The sequence below is a fragment of the Canis lupus genome, chromosome 28 (assembly GCF_048164855.1).
Source record: "Canis lupus baileyi chromosome 28, mCanLup2.hap1, whole genome shotgun sequence".
NCBI lineage: Eukaryota > Metazoa > Chordata > Mammalia > Carnivora > Canidae > Canis > Canis lupus.
Window position 1 is genome coordinate 25,393,732 of NC_132865.1, and position 15,004 is coordinate 25,408,735.

Sequence of the window (15,004 nt, forward strand, 5' to 3'; positions counted from 1 at the left end):
TCACTCTGGTCTAGTGGACTATGAGCCTACCCCTGAAATTATATTTAAGGACTGGTTTAGACCAATTAAGGGCCACGCCTAGAGGAAGGAATGGGGCCAATAATCTGCAATAATTACTACACACTGAAGTTAAATAGATAATACAGAGGCAACCAACAATGTCCCCTCTACTCAGTGGTCCAGCCCAAACTAAAATGACTGAAAGGAGCATGTGTATTTTGTTTTAAATGTACTTGCTTTATTAAAAAAGCAAGATCCTTTACAAATATTTTTAAAGTACATTTTTATAATGTATCATGATCACTTTGGGCACAAGTGCTCCAATTCACATTAAGGAGCTTTTAGGAGGGAATACCTGGGTGGCTCAGCGGTTTGGCGCCTGCCTTCGGCCCAGAGCATGATCCTGGAGCCCCGGGATCGAGTCCCACGTTGGGCTGCCTGCATAGAGCCTGCTTCTCCCTCTGCCTGTGTCTCTGCCCCTCTCTCTGTGTCTTTCATGAATAAATAAATAAAATCTTTAAAAAAAAAAAAAAAGCTTTTAGGAAATCGGGGTTCAAGCGCAACCATCATGAAAACTAAGTTGTGAATTGGGATTGTCTTTTCCTGCAAAATATTATCTTACAGTCTTGAGCTATTCAGGAGCCGAAAAGAGCATTTTCTAAGTGAAGACTGTTTTTTGTTCAGAGATAGTTTCTCCAGCTCTTTGGTGATAATATACAGGAAATGTCACTCGTCATCAAAAGCTTAACCCCAGTGTCCAAATAATAAGACTGGAGCCAGAGCACCAACTGGAATAGAAAAAGAGAAGTCAGTGGATAGAGAATGGGGATTGAGACCCATGGAGGGGACATACAGCAAGATCCTAGAATCAAGGGTTTTCCAAATTGTCCAGATATTTTAAATATTTTAAGGTCTTTGTTCCAAACAATTCAACAGTACTTTCTATGGAAATTATCGAGAATTTATGCATTACTACCATTTTTTTGGCTACATTATCCAATTATGAAGTGAGTACTTAATTCTACAGGTTTTATTTATTGATTACCAAAACACCACACAAGTTGTTATTTTGAAATCAGCAGTACTACCAAGAACAAAAACCAATAGGAAGAGAAACTGCTTGTGCTCCATTTGTTTCAGAACTTGGAAAATAAGCTCTGAGACCAAACATCATGCACTCCATTTTAGGGATCAAGTCTGAAGATTGTTGTCACAAATTAGTATGACTACCTGGTATTCAGCGTTTTGAAAAATCACTGCATTGCACAATATAATAATAAACTGCCCAAAAGTGCAGCCATATTGAAAATAAACACAGAAGAGCAAGAGCAGAAGTAACTATACAATGAGTCACAGAAACTGGGAGTTGAAGTACTACATATTGCAGAGATTCAGAGTTTCCAAAAACTGTTCTATGAGTGATGAGGTACAGATGCATAAGTCATGCATGCAGAGAGGAGTTCATTTATATTGCTAAGTCTGCAGTGTATCCACATGTAGCTGAATAAACTGAACTGAACAGAAACTGTTGAATTTCCAAGGTCTTTTTATATATTTCTGGATTGTTTTAACTATAAACACCAAAGATATATATCAGTGAGCAATGTGGGGGCAGGAGATGTTTGGTTTGTTTTTTTCTTTTTTTTTTTTTAAGACAGGAAAATATACTACACAGATAATAGCTCTTATTTTTATTTATCCTTATATAAAATAAGTAAAAGATGATTATGTTCAAATTATGAAGGTTTTTTTCACTTTAATAACTGATGTATCTATGTAGTTGTGTTTGCAAAATATTAGTTAGAAAATTGAAAATCTAATTGTGTGTTTTCTTGTCCTGTTTTCAATAAAAGTTCCAACAGCAAATAAATTAACCTTCTTGGGGAAAAAATGCTAGTTTAAGGATTTCGATTAACTTCTTCTGAGATACTCCGTCTGTAAGTTTCTAAAAGTTTCTAAATCTTTTATCCAAATATTAGTGGAAGAAATACCATCTATCTTTATAAATACAAAGTTATGATCCACTTATTTTAGAAAACTAATAACACAAAGTTCAAGTCAACTATAACCAAACTGGCATATTTAAACTTTTGATCTCAGAAGTCAAAATATTACAAAAATAAAATAAGGAACTCTGTCATTTGGGGTCAAATCTGGGAGGAAATAGCTAAAATCATAGCTTGATAACTAGCACCAATGATTAATTGCTTTTTCAACATGTGGATTATCTTGGTGCCAAAAATTATGGAACAATTGCCTAACAAATTGGAGAGTCCCTGATGTCTGTACTCATATTTTCTTTGGATTATACTAAGCAATTATGCTAAACTTTCTAATGACTAAAATGGTATTGTGCCTTGGGGTACATTTTGATGAACTACAGTTGTACTTTTCATAACCTAAGAAGCATATGCATAAAGAAGTATATTGTCCAGAATAGAGCTCTATGACCTTTATGTTAGATTACAGAGAATTATAAATATCTTTCATATAACTATGAATATGTTTACTATTAATAGTCATTACTTTATTTACCTTCCTGAAAAATTAGTTGGTAAAAGCTCATCTCCAAATCAATGTTTGATTTAAATGGTTCCGTTTTGGTTCCTAGAATTTGCTACTTCATACCCTATCCTCATATTCCATTTATTATTTGTAATAAATTTATCTTTATTATTTGTACTGTATCTTATATATTAAATAAATCCTTCAAAGCCATATGTGTTTAGCTTGAATCTTGTTCTTCAACTCCTATGTAATCCATCCATCATTTCTTGCATGTGTTTCCAGACTTTTATCTTAAGATTCTGGGCTTAAATAAAGTAACACAAATTAGGCTAAATAAGAAATTAATTTATGATCTTATATTATGAGGACACAACTATGGTTGAATAATTACAACCATCTGAAGTGTTATCCCCAGGCCTAAAAATAGGTTATTAACAAGTGCTTTATCTATTTCAGTAAAAAACAAAACTGAAACAAAAGCTATATTAAATACGAGAATTTGGAACACAAGTAGAAATTATATTTTCTAATTCTCACAGGCTCTTGTTGCCAGATTTCTGAGAGCATCTTTGATAATACTATATCATTTTAATATCACATAAGAACAATTACATTTCTTTTTTTAAAGATTTGATTATGTATTTGAGAGAGCACAAGGTGGGGGTCAGTGCAGAGGGAGAAGAGGGTCAGAATCTCTAGCAGACTCGCCACTGACCGCTTACGCCCAACATGGGCTCAGGACCCTGAGATCATGACAAGAGCCAAAACCAGGAGTCAGAAGGTCGCCCAGGGAACATTACATTTTAATCAAGATCTTGAATTTCGGCTTATAATAAAGTGGCAACTGTTCTCTCTTCCAAATTCTAAATATAATAGCTTTTTCTAATAACAAAAGGAAATTTTACACTCTGCCTTATGGGTTAAATGTTGCAGTGTATCAAAATCCAAATTTCTCACTGTGGCTTAAGGGCTGATCTGGTTCCTGTTTTTCTTTCATTCCCTCCTCCTCCCTTCAGAATAGGATCCAGCCACAATGTCCTCTGGGTCCTTGTGCTCATCCAGTTATCCCCGCCCACCCCTCACCCCTCAAGCCCTCAAACTGGCTGCTTCCTGGGCCTGGAACACTTCCTCTCAGGCTCTCAGGCCTGGCTTATTAGGCTCCTCATTCTTCAAGTTTCAGCTCAAATTCTGCCTCCCTGGAGAGGCCTTGCCTTCTTATCTCCAGAAAACACTTCTCCCTTCCCTCCTCCCTCCCCACTTCTACACCCCAGTTTCACTCTATTTCCTTCACAGACTATACCACAATCTGAAATTATCTCATTCATTTATTTTTTTACTGTCTCCCCTTACTAGAATGTAAACTCCATAGGCCTGAGGACTTGGTCTAACTTCTCTATCCCCAGCTCCTTGAAGAAGGGCACATGGAGTACTTGGTGAATATTTGTTGGATGAAGAAATAAATGCAGTGGACATTTAAATTTGTTTTTAAGAAACACTAACAATATTTGTTTTTAGAATGACAAGATTAAATCTGTTCATGTCTTTGTACGGGAAACTGCCTTTTGTTGCACTGTGCGGTCATTATAAAATGATTGTCTTTTCCCAAACTTCTTAGTAGATTTGAAACAAAAGTGGAAAAAAATTTTTTTGTCAATCAACAGTTTAAGGGGCACCTGGGTGGCTCAGGTGGTTGAGTATCTGCCTTTGGCTCAGATCACGATCCCGGAATCCCAGATAGAGCCCTGAGTCGGGGTCCTGGGATAGAGCCCAGTGCTCACATCGTGGGGGAGTTTGAGGTCTCCGAACAGCCGAGGCCGAGCACCAGCAAAGGGGATGATTTTTTGGCCATAATGGATGAGTTATAGCTGTACTGGCCGGGAACCCCCACCACTCCCCCGGCTCCAGGTGGGATGGGCTGCCCCATAAGGACCCAGGGGATGCCCCAGGGAGCAAACCGAGGCTGCTAGTTCTCTGTTGAGCCAGGGGTTACCTCCCATTCCTTTTTGTGTTGTAAAGAACTGTGCAAGGCTCCTTCCAGTCTGGAAGGCACACATATACATGTTTTCAGCTTTAAAAAAAATAATTAATGGGGCTCCCTGCTCAGCAGGAGCCCCTCCACCCACTTGTGCTTGCTCTCTCTCTCAAATAAATAGAATCTTAAAAGAAAAAAAGAATTTAAGAGTCACTATTGCAGAAATATGAAAAGGGCCACACACTAGCAAAAAAGCACCTGCTATTCTCAAAAACAAGCATGAAGGAAAGGAGCGCTTTTCAAATAAGCAGACCTTCCCTCCCAAAAAAAGGCAGCCAAAAAAATGTATAAGCAACTAAATAAAGTATATACAAGATATTTTCACTGATTTTTAACAAATCACTGTGAAAGACATGAGAATAGAGTGTGTTACATTGCTGAGTTTCACTGTTAGCCTCAGTCATCACCAACTACTTAAACTTTTGCTGAACTTATTATTGGCTTGATCAACTTCAGCAAAGTCTTGGATCTATATTAGAAGTTCCCCATTCCTTATCCAAAAGACAATTTTTTAAAATTCCTAAAACATGGGGTGTTTGAGGTGGCTCAGTCAGTTAAGCCTCTGACTCTTGATTTCAGCTCAGGTCATGATCTTGGGCTCATGGGATTCAGGCTGGAATAGGGCTCCTTGGGGCATCAAATCCCTCATTGTGTGCTCTGTGCTGGGCCTAGAGGCTGCTTGGGATTCTCTTTCTCCCTCCCTCTTGCTTGCTTGCTCTCATAAATTAATTTATTAAAATAAAATTCCTAAAACATAAGCAATGAACTGTTCTGAAACCTAAACTTACTCTAAAAGTGTTAAGTCCCTTTCTTATAAATGCTTTCTAAAAGACTCAAACTAAAGTGTTAGACTCTAAAGACAGATGTTTCAGAAATATAGAACATTACATAAATTAGACTATCAGTAGCAATATTTACAAAACTACTTTTCAGAAAATATTTTAATATAAGATGTATTAACTGTACGATATATGACATTAGTGATTTTCAACTTAGATCCCTCAATTTATAGTCACATCTCATACATGTTATATTTATTACAACTTGACCCTCTAGTGGAGGATGAAAGTGATCCACTTTAGAAAAGATATTTTGTACATTAAACATACTAGAACTTGAAATATAGAACTTGAGAAAAAGTCTTTGTGTATTAAAATTAATAGAAGTTAAAAAATATAACACAACTAACATTGTAATTGTATTAATATAATACAAATAACAAAGTTATTTCACATCCACTCTTGGGTAGTGAAGGAGCAATGGAGAATCTATAGCTGGATTTGAAAGTAGTTTCTGAGATTAAGTGAACTTACCTGGGTTCAGTTTTGACAGGTTCACTTTAAACGTGTCTCTAAGACATTTCATTTCGAAGTGAAATGAATGTCTAGCAGCCACGTGGATACATAAGTCTAGAAATTAGGAGAAATGCCTTGGATTGTTTTATATGTAACCTACGAAATAATCATTTACATTTATAGATTACATTATATAATAAATGACAGGGATCCCTAGGTGGCTCAGCGGTTTAGCGCCTGCCTTTGGCCCAGGGAGCGATCCTGGAGTCCCGGGGTTGAATCCCACGTTGGGCTCCCTGCATTGGAGCCTGCTTCTCCCTCTGCCTGTTTCTTTGCCTCTCTCTCTTTCTATGTCTATCATGAATAAATAAATAAAATCTTTAAAAAAGAAAAATAATAAATGACAGAAGTCAGTTACTAAGTTTTTAAAAAATTATTTATTATTGGTGCCCATATTGTATAATCATGGTATTAGAAATCCATGAAGCTCTCAATTAAAAGATCATCTCAGGTTACAGAAATCAGGAGTGATACCTGAATGGAAATTGCCTCATCCATAAGCAAAGGGTTTCCTTTGTATTGATTCTACAACTGCAGCTTCTATAAACGGATACTTCTTAAGAACTCTTTCATTCTGGGCAAAGGGCGGGGGGCAGTTAGCGCCGCCTTCGGCTCAGGTGTGATCCTGGAGACCTGGGATCAAGTCCCATGTCGGGCTCCCTGCTTCTCCCTCTACCTCTCTCCTTCTGTCTCTCTGTCTCTCATGAATACATACATAAAATCTTTAAAAGAAAAAAACCTTTCATTCTAACCTAAAACTTCTGGTAGTCACTTTATTTCCTTTGAGCTTCCTCTCCAAATATCTTATGAAAATAGTAATCATGTCCCAAATTTCTAAGCAAATCTTCCCTCAACGGAATTTTCCATTGCTCTCTGTATTATTTATTGCTGCATTAAGAAATTACCCAAAAATTCAGTGGCTTAAAACAATATGCATTTATTATTTCACAGATTCCATGGGTCTGGAATTTAGGTCCTCTCCTTCAGGTTCTCTCATAAGGCTGCAATCAAGGTGTTGGTCAGACATGAGGTTTCATCTAAAAGTTCAACTGGGGCAGGATTGACTTCCAAGCTTAAACAATAGGTCTCAGTTCCTCACTGGCTGTTGGCTAGAGGTTATCTTCAGTTCCTTGCCACATAGGGCTCTCCTAAATGACAGTTTGCTCTATCAAAGAGTGCAAGCCAAAAATGCAATAGGGAGAGTCTGATAGCAAGACAAAAGTAACAATCTTTTGTGACCTAGTTGTAGAAATAACATTTCATCAACTTTGTTACATTGGTTAGAAAAAGTCACAAAATCCAGCCCACATCAAGGGGAAGGGGTCACACAGGGCATGGATACCAGGATGTAAGATCACTGAGACCATGTTAGAAGTCTACCTATCACACTCACGAATATTTATCAATCTATAAGGTCAAAACAAACAAACAAAAAAAGTTAACTCCAATAACTGCTAATTTTTCTGTATAAAGCTATGTGATGATATACAGGTCTAGGCTCTTTAATTTGTTGGTTTCTCAGTGACAATATCTAATCATTGAAATGTTTAGTACTTCACACAGGGCTATATAATATGTACTCTAGAAGGTCAGGAAATATATACTAATGGACAAAGATAGACCAATATATGGGGAAAAAATGTGTGTTTCTGTCTAGAGGTACTTGGAAACTCTAGTGGAGACTTAAAAATGTGCTTTGTAGGGATCCCTGGGTGGCGCAGCGGTTTGGCGCCTGCCTTTGGCCCAGGGCGCGATCCTGGAGACCCGGGATCGAATCCCACGTCGGGCTCCCGGTGCATGGAGCCTGCTTCTCCCTCTGCCTGTGTCTCTGCCTCTCTCTCTCTCTCTGTGACTATCATAAATAAATAAAAAATTAAAAAAAAAGATTTAAAAAAAAAATGTGCTTTGTAGTACTATTCTTCCAAGAGTGCCTTTTAAAATGACTCTCAAGACTTCACATTATTTTTACAATACAAATTTACCAACATCTGTCAAAGTGTAAATCCTAAGAGTACTTTATACTGAACTTACAAATGTGTCACTGAAGACAAGTATTTCTTGTAGTTAAAAAAAAAAGTATTTCTTGTAGTCTGCCAAATTTCTGCCACATTGGAAAATAGACAGATGATTGTTTAACACTGTATGCCACTAGACAGGAATTATATTTCACATCTTAAGGAGAAAATACTTTCCCTTAAGCTTAATTTGTTGCATTAAAAAAAAACCTAATTAGTAATTTGGCGATTTTAAAAAAGATTTTATTTTTAAGTAATCTATATACCCAACATGGAAATCGAATTTACAATCCTGAGATCAAGAATTGCACGCTCTACCAACTGAACCAACAAAGTACCCCAGTAATTTGACCATTTAAAAAAATTTTTTTTTTTTTTTTTAGGGAGAAGGGAGAGAGAGAGAATCTGAAGCAGGATCCATGCCCAGTGCAGAGCCCCACTCGGGGCTCAATCTCTCTCATGACCCTGAGATCATGACCTGAGCTGAAACCAAGAGTCCAATGTTCAATGAAATGAGTCACCCAGACACTCCATCCACAAAACTATTTTAAATAGGAGCAGTCACAAAGAGATCTCCAATTCCATGAAGACCAAAACCCAAAATGACCTTCCAAAATAATTTTATTTTAAAGAACTGATTACTGGGGAAAAAAAGAGAAAAAGTCATAATCCTACCATCAAGAAATAACCATTATTACATTTTTTGGTATAGAGGTACAGATCTGTATAGATCTACATCTAAATCTATACATCATAGATGTAAATATATAGCCTTTTAGATATTTAAGTGTGTATATAATTTTACCACAAATGAGATCACACTTTTTTATTTTTTTAAAGATTTCATTTATTTATTTATTCATCAGAGGCACACACAGAGAGAGGCAGAGACATAGGCAGAGAGAGAAGCAGGCTCCATGCAGGGAGCCTGACGTGGGACTCAATCCCGGGACTCCAGGATCACACCCTGGGCCCAAGGCAGGCGCTAAACTGCTGAGCCACCCAGGCATCCCCACATTCTTTTTTATAATGATATATGTGTCCTTCTAAAACTTTTTATTCTTTCGGAACCCCTCCTCTTCAAATTCTTCCGTAGTATCTGAATCTAAATTATTAATTTCTGAATCACTGAATTGTGTTCTCATAATAAATTTCACTTCTGATGACTCTGTCTCTGAAATGTTTTTTTTTTTTTAAGATTTTATTTATTTATTCATGAGAGAGACACACACAGAGAGAAGCAGAGACACAAGCAGAGGGAGAAGCAGGCTCCATGCAGGGAGCCCGATGCGGGACTCAATCCCAAGACTCCAGGATCACGCCCTGGGCCGAAGGCAGGCACTAAACCGCTGAGCCACCCAGGCGTCCCTTGTCTCTGACATATTAACCAGCTCTGCTTCTCTCGTCCATCAAAAGTAGTTGGCACAATTACTGACTTCCTATTTCTCTTTTCCCTACTTTCTCCCTCACTACCATTTATGACCGCATGGTTTCAGTGATTACTTCTATTCTGGAAACTATTAAACCTATCTCCCTTCACACTTAACATGTATAAACCAAACTCATCCACTTCCCCTCAGATTACTTGCCACCCCTCTTCTTTCTCTAGTATAATTCCTTTACTCTAGCTAACAGCCAGAAATTATCTTCAACTTCTTCCTCTTTTATCCTATCAATCTTTATTAAATCATGTTTCAAGATGCCTCCTAAATGTGTTCATTCCTTGCCCCTTCCTTTGCATTCAACCTAATCCAGGCCAATATTCTCTCACAACTGGACTTCAGCAACAATGTTCAGAATGGGGTAAGGGTTCATCTGTCTGTATTCCCCTATCTTTCCTCCCAGGCTTCTCTTACTCTAACAGTCAGTGCTGTCTAAGGAACTTGAGCTTGAAATCAGGAGCCCAAGGGTAAATTCCCTCTCTGGCACCTCAGATGTGACCTTCGGCATATTTTTTGCCTTCCTCCAGGCCTGGAACTTTTCTTATTTGCAAAACGACAAACTGGACTGTCGCGTGGGCTCTAAGTCGCCTTGCAACTCTAACAGTCTTCTACTCTGATGCTTCTTCGCTCAAGAAGGGCAAACACAGCCTCCCACCGCGGCCTACACCCACCCCTCACCCTCTCCCACCAAGATCACCGCTGTGACTGTTTTCCAGCTTGCATCGCTCACATTCAGACGGCTCAATTTACCATATCCACTGTAAATATCAGTTCCTTGTTCTACTGTGCTTCTTCATTTATAAATTATTCATTTTTCAGACATTAATGGAGTGACTGCGGATGTACAAGGCACTTTGCTAGGTCCCTGGAACAGAGAAATTAAAGACATAATCCTCGCCCCTCAAAGAATTTACCATCTTACGGGAGACACTGGGTAACACAGATATAGTAATGTGTTAAGTACTATGTTAAATCATTTAAAATATCTTCGTTGTTTGGAGGGGCAGAAAAGACTTGAGTACATAGGAAATCCTCAGAAAGGACGTGCGAACTCCAAGCTGGGTCCTTGAAATTCAAAAGCGTGTCCTGGGATCCCTGGGTGGCGCAGTGGTTTAGCGCCTGCCTTTGGCCCAGGGCGCGATCCTGGAGACCCGGGATCGAATCCCACGTCAGGCTCCCGGTGCATGGAGCCTGCTTCTCCCTCTGCCTGTGTCTCTGCCTCTCTCTCTCTCTCTCTGTGACTATCATAAATAAATAAAAAAAAATTTAAAAAAAAAATCAAAAGCGTGTCCTATTGCTACCTTGAAGGGCGATGAGAAGGGAAATTTAAAGTAGGGCATATTGGGGCAAGTGTCAGACTGGAACACTGGAGGGCAAGAAGCAAGCAGTGAAGCTGGTCAAGAACGAACTGGAACGCCACCCTAAGGACTGCAGATTTTACCTGAGGAAAGTGTGGAGGATGAGCTGTACTACGGTTCAGACGATTACCTGGTCTGTTACTGGGAAAAGGTTAGGGTTAGTTCAAAGCTGACAGAAGGACGATAATCCGGTAGGGGGGAATTGTAGCCTACCGAAAACTGCTTTGGCCACAGTTTGGTTCACGTAACCGCCAACAGGACCGATGCCTCGCGGCCTCGCCGAGCCAACCGGCTCCGCCCGGACCCCGTCCAGCGGCCCTCAGCCTCCGGCCGCTCGCGTCACAGAGCGACCGGCGCCCGCCACGGCGTTGGGCGCTTCCGGAGACATCGCGAGATTTCCCGGAAACCCTGTCCCCAGCAAGAGCGTCTGGTCGCCTGGCAACCGCACCGCGCCGCCGAGGAACCTGGCACTGAAGAAACTTGACTTCCAGACTCCGCTCCTTCAGAAAGTGGTGAGGTGCCTTCTAGGGAGAGGTGGGGGCGCTGAGGAAGCCCTAGAGCCACGTTTCTCAAACGAGCCTGCCTGCCAGTAAGACTTTGCTGGGTCAATGGTTAACATGAAAATCCCTAAGCCTTATCTCGGAGGCATCTAGAATTTCCAGAAAATCAGTCTGGAAGCTTTTGTGTTTGAAACAAATAGCTAGAATCAGGCAAGGTTGGGAAACAGCTATAGAGAAGGGAGACGCAGGTGCAGAGGTGGCCGCCGGGCTGAGGGAGCCGGATCTCTGAGTACAGATCTGAGTTTGAAAAGGTGAAAGCCTGAGAGCCAACCCGGCGATTTAGTGCATTGGGAAGTCAGTGAGCTTGGGGCTCGCTAAGGGAAATATACAAACTAAATTCGGAATCATCGGTTACCTGTAATTTGTGGGAGCCCCAAGAGATAAATTAAGCCAAAGGGTCTATTAAAATGGATTCCCAGAGCGCCTGTAAAGCAGCTCTCTGTCCCCCCTGGCAATCCGGAGAGAGAGAGATATCCTAGGCAGGAGGAACCCCGAGACAACAGGTATCTAGGAGTGAAAAATTATGAAAAAGCTGTTTCTCAAACTCTAGAAAATAATGAACCTCTTTTAAAAGAAAAGCAAGAACACCCCACTAGTGTTGACATAATTATTTTTATTATAATGTTCCAAAATGTGTCCAAATCCAAACTAGGTTCAGTTTAACTATCTGAAGCTTATAGTATCCCTAAAACAAACAAGAATACCAATAACGTTTAAATTCATGTTACATTAACAAGATGAATGGTGGTGTTTTGATGAAACTAAATCCTCTCTTGTGGATTTGACTAATACAATGCAGATTTTTTTGAGTGAAGTGTGTTATGGGTTGATTCAGTTATCTTCCTTCCCTTATTCAAGCCCCTGGACAGTTTTCCTATAGCTTGTTGATGAGGTCCATTGGCCTTCCCTTGGTTTAATAAATATTTCATTTATATACCACATTTGCCCCTTTACTTTTCTAATTATCTGAGAGAATTAAATTTATTTCTGTACAAACACCAGTTTGTGTACTGGAACCTAGAGACAAAATCCATTTATAGCTTAGTCATTCATGAGGATTCAGATGATCCAAAATTTACCTGTTTTAGCCCAGCTTAGAAAAGAGAGCCAGAAGCAAAGTCTCATATGATAACACTTTTGGGGGGACTGTAATCGCAGGGGAGCAGGAGAGAAGGAAAAAAGGAATGAGAGATGGAGGAAGAATAAATATAGCCCTGTATATAAATCAAAGGACCAGAGCTATTTTCTGTGAGAACTTTTGAAATGGCTATGTCTTCTAAAGTCTTTGGGGAGGGGGAGAAGGGAGAATAAATAATTTGTGACTCCTGTCTCCCACCCCCTTCATAGTACAGGGTTGCTCCTGTTTGGCAACCTGTTTAGCAGTTTCCTGCCTCAGCTGTAAGAAAGAAATTCTGGGGGTTTAACCACTTTAAGATGTGCATTTTCACCACAGTTATCAATGTAAAAATGATATTTGAAATTTCCAGAGTAAGTTCTAAAATTTTAAACTAGGATCTAAAGAAATCATGTTTTAAAATATTTTAAATATTTCAAATATTTTTTAAACATTGTATTTCTATACACTAGCTCCAGATAATGTGATTCCTAAAAGAATGTCACTTGCAATATCAACAAAAATATATGACCGCTAAAAATGACAAAAAAAATACACATGGCTTTGTAAGAAAATTATAAAACTATTGAAAATCATTAAAGAAGCACTCGTAAAACAGAGAGGCATACCATAGTGATGGAAAGGAGGACTCAGTATTAGAGATACTTCACAAATTGTTTACAAATTCAGTACAATACCGAGTCACCTGGGTGGCTCAGCCGTTGAGCGTCTGCCTTTGGCTCAGGGCCTGATCCTGGGATCCTGGGATGGAGTCCCGCATCAGGCTTCCCAGGTGGAACCTACTTCTCCTTCTGCCTGTGTCTCTGCTCTGTGTGTGTGTCTCGTGAATAAATAAAATCTTTAAAAAGAATTCAATGTAATTCCTAATAAAATCCTGACAGAATTTTTCATGGAACATGGCAAGTTGATTTTAAAATATATATGAGGGATCCCTGGGTGGCGCAGCGGTTTGGCGCCTGCCTTTGGCCCAGGGCGCGATCCTGGAGACCCGGGATCGAATCCCACATCGGGCTCCCGGTGCATGGAGCCTGCTTCTCCCTCTGCCTGTGTCTCTGCCTCTCTCTCTCTCTGTGACTATCGTAAATAAATAAAAATTAAAAAAAAAAAAGAAGACTTCTTCAAAAAAATAAAAAATAAAATAAAATATATATGAAAGAGTTAAGGAGGAGAGGATTCTGGGAATATGGCACAGTAGGAAGCATCTTGTTTCTCCACCTACACAACAACTGCACTGACAGACTCTGGTGTAAATATTTTGGAACCTGGAGTCTACTGAAGGCTTACAACTTCCAGGGGAAGACTTAGACAATGAATATCAACAAATTTTGGTCAATTTCAGCTGTACAGCAACTATCTATTCCCTACACCCAACCCTGTAGCAGGAAGCTATGCAGGGGTTTCTGGAGCACCTTACAAACAGCTTGCAGAAGCCAAAATGGGCAAAAAACACACTAGCCACCAAATATCAAGGATCTGTCCTCTGACCACCAACTGCTGCCTCTGATCACAGCAATGCAGACAAAACTGCAAAGCAAAACCTAAACATGTTTACAAAGAAACAAAGCATAAAACATGAACAGAAAAACCCCAATACATTTGACATTAAAAATATATAGCTTTTGTTTTTTTAGAAGATGCCATTAAACACAAATTAGAAAAAAAAAGGAGAAAAGACAAACTATAATTGGGGAATAGATATCTGGTGCATATATAATCAGCAAAATATCAGTTTCTGATAAAAATACAAGTGTATCTAAAAATTACTTATAAAAATATAACCCATAATGAAAAATCGGTAAAATATAAGAAACCACAATTAATAGAAAAGGAACTCCAATGGTGATAAACAGGAAAAAACTCTCAATCTCTAGGAATTATAGAATGCAAATTAAACACAGGGAGGAGATGAAACTACTGATCTTGCTATCTTCAAATCCCCTCTTTGTTTTATTTTCATATATATAAAGATCTGAGGAAAAACAAAAACAGTATGAGATATCACTTCACACCCATCAGATTGGCAAAAAGCCATTATCAACTGCTGACACTGGAGTAGCCTGCACTATAAAACAATAGGAATGTTCTTAGCTGCACTGGTAAAATTCCTTTAGAAAACAATTTGGCAATTGAATAAAGTTGATAATGTGCAGCCCAGAAATAGCCACTTCTAGTTTTAAACCCTAAAGAAACTTGCACATCAGCTAAAAATGACATGTATATAAGAATCCTAAAAGCAACACTGCAAAGGAAAAAAACAACAGCCAAAGATCTATCATCAGAAGAAATAAATTACCTACAATAGAATGCTACATAGCAATACAAATATTCTAGAGCTATACACATCAACTCTGATGATTCTCACAAACAAAACTTTAAGCAAAAAAGAAAGTTGGAATCAGAATAGTAACATTTATGACTGTAAAAATATATTTTAAAAAGAACTATATATTGTTTAGCTATACATACATTTGTAATAAAAGTATAAAGACATGAATAGAGACATCTAACTCTAAACTCTAAAAATAAGAGAATAAGGAGAAAGATATAGAAGTGTTCCAAATGTATTTATAATGTTTTATATTTTAAGGTGGCCTGTAGG

General features: G+C 38.7%; 1 protein-coding gene and 1 long non-coding RNA gene across 7 annotated transcripts in view; one reads left to right on the forward strand and one right to left on the reverse strand.

The window, feature by feature from the left end:
- Nucleotides 1-8,264: 8,264 nt before the first annotated feature.
- LOC140620318 (uncharacterized) lies at nucleotides 8,265-11,064 on the reverse strand. The gene is made up of 2 exons (XR_012020102.1): nucleotides 10,924-11,064; nucleotides 8,265-10,217 (listed from the first exon to the last, which is right to left on the reverse strand). It is a non-coding gene; the product is annotated as an uncharacterized lncRNA (long non-coding RNA).
- Nucleotides 10,959-15,004, forward strand: part of PPP1R42 (protein phosphatase 1 regulatory subunit 42) — a 65,584-nt gene continuing 61,538 nt past the window's right edge. For 4 of the 6 annotated variants that reach the window (XR_012020098.1, XR_012020099.1, XR_012020100.1 and 1 more), the window contains exon 1: nucleotides 10,959-11,222. Coding sequence is in view for 1 of the 6 variants with exons in the window: in XM_072804405.1 (XP_072660506.1) it covers nucleotides 10,974-11,222 (249 nt within the window). In the remaining 5 variants the exon portion in view is untranslated. Of the gene's footprint in view, nucleotides 11,300-15,004 lie in introns of all 6 variants that reach the window. The other 2 variants (XM_072804406.1, XM_072804407.1) reach the window with 2 other exon arrangements.